This window comes from Olea europaea, chromosome 2, assembly GCF_002742605.1.
Source record: "Olea europaea var. sylvestris chromosome 2, O_europaea_v1, whole genome shotgun sequence".
Lineage (NCBI taxonomy): Eukaryota > Viridiplantae > Streptophyta > Magnoliopsida > Lamiales > Oleaceae > Olea > Olea europaea.
In genome coordinates this window covers 28,394,284-28,399,855 of record NC_036238.1, presented here as the reverse complement: position 1 = coordinate 28,399,855, position 5,572 = coordinate 28,394,284, and the positions used below count along the sequence as shown (strand labels likewise).

Here is a 5,572-nt window from a genome sequence, read left to right as displayed (position 1 = left end):
GAGCTCCGTCCTTGCAAGGTTTGGGTGGATTTGACAGAGCAATTCACACCACATGCTGTTGATCTTGCCTAACTCTCCTAATTAGATACAAGGTATAACAACACGATATTTTAACTTGTAAACTATGTAATTCTTGACAGTTCGAATTGATTAAAGACCAGAAAAATTGAATTTTTACTTTTTTGAAATTATCAACAGATTATGTAATTCAACACTTGTCCCCTTTGTTTCCCATGTGTTTGGTTTCACTTTTTCTTCGAAAGGACCTCAATTTATTCATCGTGATTTAATGAAATCATGCACTGCACATTTTCATGGTCATGTTAGAATGTGATACCATTTCTATTATTACATTTTTGTTTGAGGCATATGTTTTGCTTCAGATATAATGGCATCAAAGTTGCAGCAATTGCAAGCAAAGGCCGGCCAAGCCTCACAGTTTGTCGCCAAGCATGGAACTTCCTACTATAAACAGTTGTTGGAGCAGAACAAGCAATATATCCAAGAGCCACCTACTGTGGAGAAATGTAATGAATTGGCCAAGCAGCTGTTTTACACTCGTCTTGCCAGGTTAATTTATTTGAACTTATGCTGTATACTATTCAGAATTGAGACGAATTCTGGGATAGTGTTTCTTTTTTTTAACTTGGACTTTGAACTCCTGTATTTTATTCAGTTATTCCATGTCACTCTTCTACCTTGTTCACTGGATAAGTATGGAATATTCTATCAGTTTCTTATCTATTTATGGTTGCAGTATCATAGAACAGCTGTTTTATTTTAACACTGGTGATATAATATCTAAATGTCCTATGTTTCAATCGAGTTGCAAATAAAAGGAGAATACTTTCATATTTAAATAATGAATGTTTATCAGTATCAACTGTTGATTAACAAATATTGAAGCAACTGGACTAATTTTCTTATGGTTCATGTGTAGTTTCTAAATCTCCATGTGCTATGTCTATAGATGCAGTCTAGGAAGGTTGACTTGCTTTTTGTAGATAGCATGGGGGTCTGGAATAAGTTTCTGGGTAGAATAAATTTCTATAATTTTCAAAATGGCCAATTTTCACTACATCTAAAGATGAAGAGTCCTAAGTTCCGGAAATACTCCATATTTTCTTATAACCACGTTGTATTGTTCTTTTTCTTTTGATTTTCATGGTTAAAATATTCNGCCTTGATGTACTGAGACTTATGCCTTGGTCTGATTATAATTTTTATTTTGTTGTGTGCTCTTAGTTAAAGTATATTCCAAGTATGTTCCTAAATATTGGATTCAATTTCTTTGCTCCTTCTGGTATGTTCTTTCATATGGATGGTCTACATCCGTAGTCTTTTGCCAACTTGGTCGATTTTATTAGAAATCATTGAAGCACACTAAGAAGAAATTGGCTGCAAAAGTCAAATGTGCTCTTTGGCTGGTCCACTGGAATATGTCAGGTACCTTTTCTGACAAAGAATCCATGAAAGCGATTAAATTGCCACAAGAACAAATTCTGCCTACCCTCCTCCTGTCCATTTTTCTTAAAGCTTGTGTTGGCACAAACTTTTTATTTCGTTTCTCCCCAAAATCATTTTCAATCACACGTTTTATATGACCCACAACTTTTCCCCACTTTTTAATGACAAATTCTCAACAAAAAATAAAAAAATAAAAATAAATCAATAAATAAATTCCCTTGGAAAAATTTCTGCCAAACAAGCTTTTAATGATATGTTAACAGGACATCGAAAATGTTGCCATGGGTTATGATCATTTAGGTGTTCATTTTGGCTGGAGTGGTGGCAAATAATTGGTACAATGTTTTGGAGTTAATAGTTTGGAATTTTGGAACTTCTATAAATTACTTTTGGCATACAAGTCATCGACTTTGTCATGGGAGGGATAGTATCATCATGTTTGTCTCTCACATCTACAATATTATTGCATTGATATTAAAATCATGTCTTGCTTGAATGATATTTTAATAATTAGCAGACTTACACGTGTTGGTTCTTGTGGTGGTGGGATAGGAATAAAGAACTTGTCAGATATCAGAAAAATTAAAGATCAATGGGAGCCCTCTCTGGCTCTTTAATGCTTTCGTTTGATTGCAGCAGGAGAGCCCCTTTTCTTTCTCAAAGTCCAATCCGTGGTTTATCGTCTGTGTTTATTGACAAATGGGATAGGGGCGCTCCTATTCTTTCTCTAAATCCAACCAGTGATGTGTTGTCAAATGGGAAAAAGAAAAATGTTGTATATTTGCAGATGGAATACATTCAAGGGTGACATGAGCTTGAAGTCCAAAAAGGCTTCTTCCTTTTTTGTATTGAAGAACATTGAGGAAGTTGTGGTCATTTTCTTTGTTTGTGATGACTGTTCCTGAACACTGGATGTCCTCTGCTTGATGATGCATTCGCTCGCTCTCTATCTCTTGTCTTCTAACAACTGATGCACAGCTGTTTCTTTCTCCTCCTTGAGTGGGTGGGGTCTGTATCTGCATTATATGGAATTGAAGTTGCTACTGTATGGTGACAAGTGAGGAACTGAGTGATTCAGTGTTCGACTTAAAATTTGTAGGCTGACTTATATATATTACATGGTATAAATTGTCACTGTATGATAATCAGTGGACTGATTTTGCGGGGTTTATATGGAAACTTATAGTTTAGTCTGGTTTACCAAAAACCTGTTGTTTTTGCTGAATGTTTCAAACATAATTTTTTCAGGGACATGTTTTACGTATTTCTATGCTCTTGTTATGCAATATCAGTAAAACATGTTAGAAGAGCATAGTCCAAAACTGACATGGTGTATTGTATTTGCTGAAGATCTAGGTGCTTTTGAATCTTCCACTAGATGTAGCAATTCTAGTAATAAAGAAGTGGCAATAAAGGATTCATGTAGCTGAGATTTGAAATATTTTTTGAGAAGAAAACTTTATTGTTATTGCTTAAATTATTTCTTATACAATCATAACTAGATGAGTTGCATCTCCATGTTCTTCTAGTTTGTGTGCATTAATTCTTCAGTCTCTTTAGTAGTTCTCATGACTCATAATGTGCAGCATTCCTGGCCGTACGGAGTCATTTTGGAAGGAACTTGATTATGTCAAGAACACGTGGAAGCACAGGCAGGAGCTGAAGGTTGAGGATGCTGGCATTGCTGCTTTATTCGGCCTCGAATGTTTTGCATGGTTTTGTGCGGGTGAAATTGTTGGAAGAGGATTTACATTCACTGGTTACTATCCCTGAAAACCGTCAGCCGGGCAAAAAAAATGTTTGTTCCAGTCGATCTTCATTATCGTCATTGCGGTTATTCGAGTTGACATTCTACGTTCAAGATTTTGTTTTCATACAAAGTTTTTGAAGCTGAGAAATCAGCTGTGTTAAATTCTATTGTCTCAATAATTAGCATATTCGACATCTAAAACCCTTCTTTAGTGAAGTGGCTTAGGTAAATGAGTTTGATAATGGAACTGTATTTCCCCTGGAAGATACTACTACCTGTGACATTGTCCTATCGTAAGATTGATTCGTCTGGTTTTCTTTGGAATTTGCTTAGTACATGTCCGTAGACCCACTGAGTTAATGAAAGCAGCAGGTGTCAGTTTTGAAATTTCGAAGAGTTACAACTGAAAATAGCAGGCTTTGGATTTCATTCTCCCTTCCTTCTTCCTCTTTTATATTATTATTATTATTATTATTATTATTTTTTTTTTTTTGGGTGTCGAGTGCAATACGAAGCTTCCATTAAAGTTTCCAACAATTGACAATGACCAAATTTTGGTTTTTTGAGTGCAACTGGAAAATCGATTGAAGTTTCATTTGAGTTACAATCGACGAATTTTTTGGTGTCATAAGTGCAATTTGAAATTGCAAATTAAAGTTTCAATTATCGTTAATATTTTGAATTCTACATTTTGAGTGAAATTCGATGTTTCAATGATGTCACCTCTCAGTTACAATTGAAAGTAGCGGGGTTCATTTTTTGGATTATGTTATTTGTACATAAAAATGGTACATAAGGAATTAAATAGAATAGTGTGGAGGGACAAATTAGATTTAAAAAAAAGGTGGAGGGATAAATTATGTTATTTTTTTATTTTTTCAAATTAAGTCGGTATTCTTGAATCTCTTTCAAAAGTCAAAATTAATAAAAATGAAAAGATGTCAAAAATAATAATACCACATACCATATTGGTCTCGTAAAGTCCAATTTAGTTCCACTAGGTCCAACACGGAGTGGGCGACTCTGAATCTGGTTCTAACACGAAGCCCATTCAACCGTATAAAAATAAAATTACAGGAAAACCCTAATCCTAACCCTAGATCAAGATTCATATTTCGCTCCAGCAGTTTAGCTCGCTCGCTCTCTCTCAAAGTCACTCAGAGAAGTCAACTATGGGTAATTTACCGAAGCCAAGAATTACACTCTGTTTAATTTTTAGTTAATGTACTGATTAACGATTTATTCTGATTTGATTTGAAATTTGCAGGTAAGGTTCACGGATCATTGGCACGTGCCGGTAAAGTGAGAGGGCAAACACCGAAGGTGGCCAAGCAGGACAAGAAGAAGAAGCCCCGCGGTCGTGCTCACAAGCGGATGCAATACAACCGCCGCTTCGTCACCGCCGGTAAACTAAGTTCTACAGACCCATTTTCTTTTATCCCGTTTATTAATTGATAATTGTTGCTTCAGGTGTTATATTGCTTAGATATATTTTTGTGTTTTTTAGAATTAAAAAAAAAAAATGAAATTGGTAATTGTTTTCTCCTGATCTTGGTAGAAACTATTTTACTACTGAAGAAAAGGTATCTTGCTGTTTTGTTACCAATGGGAAGGTGTTAAATAGTATAATTTCCTATTTTGGAAGTAAATCATTATCCATAACTTGATTCTGTAAGACATATATTGGCTCACTGAATGTTGTCTCTTTGAAAACTTTAGTAACTGTTAATTGTGGTATAATGTTTTATTGAAAAAAGTGTACACTTCTTTCAGCCTCATTCTTTCCTCATTAAAATGAAAAATATGACTGTTATCCATCACATCAAGCTACAAAATTTGAATTTCTATCTTTTGAGTGGGTCCGTAACGACTATATTTTTCATTTTCATTCTTAAAAAAATGAGAAACAAATGGGGGCTCGGTGTGGATACAACATGATGAATATTGAATTGGACAAAAGCATAATGTTAGCCAAATCAGCCTTGTTCATTTAGATTCTAAGGACAAAATTTATTTTAGTGACAAAACGTTTCTAAATATTGACATATTAAAGTTAAGGGACAATTTGTTAATATGGCTATAAGTTCAATGACCATTTAGGTTTATAACACTATCTTTATTTATTATTATTATTATTATTTTTTTTTGAAAAAATGAAAACTGAAAATTGGTTTAATGAATGTGTCGATGTCAAAGCAGCTGGTTATTAAGAGCTTTGGTACTTCCGAAAAAATTTCTTGATAATTTGTTACTCATTAAAAGTGTTAAATAGTTGGGTTTTGCTAAGTGTCAACTGACACCTCGGTGTGCAGCCCCCCTCACAAGGAGAGAAAAGAGGGGGGGGGGGGGGCCACT

The 5,572-nt window shown here is 34.6% G+C and overlaps 2 protein-coding genes across 2 annotated transcripts in view; both read left to right on the top strand.

Annotated features, from left to right (window-relative positions):
• Positions 1-347: 347 nt before the first annotated feature.
• LOC111369749 lies at positions 348-3,604 on the top strand. The gene is made up of 2 exons (XM_022991392.1): positions 348-570; positions 3,054-3,604. The coding sequence occupies exons 1-2, from the start codon at positions 389-391 to the stop codon at positions 3,238-3,240; spliced, it is 369 nt and encodes a 122-aa protein (XP_022847160.1). The 5' UTR covers positions 348-388; the 3' UTR covers positions 3,241-3,604.
• Positions 3,605-4,249: 645 nt separating this feature from the next.
• Positions 4,250-5,572, top strand: part of LOC111369742 (40S ribosomal protein S30) — a 2,087-nt gene continuing 764 nt past the window's right edge. The window contains exons 1-2 of the mRNA XM_022991380.1: positions 4,250-4,393; positions 4,485-4,622. Of these exons, the coding sequence (XP_022847148.1) occupies positions 4,390-4,393; positions 4,485-4,622 (142 nt within the window). The 5' untranslated portion in view covers positions 4,250-4,389. The remainder of the gene's footprint in view (positions 4,394-4,484; positions 4,623-5,572) is intronic.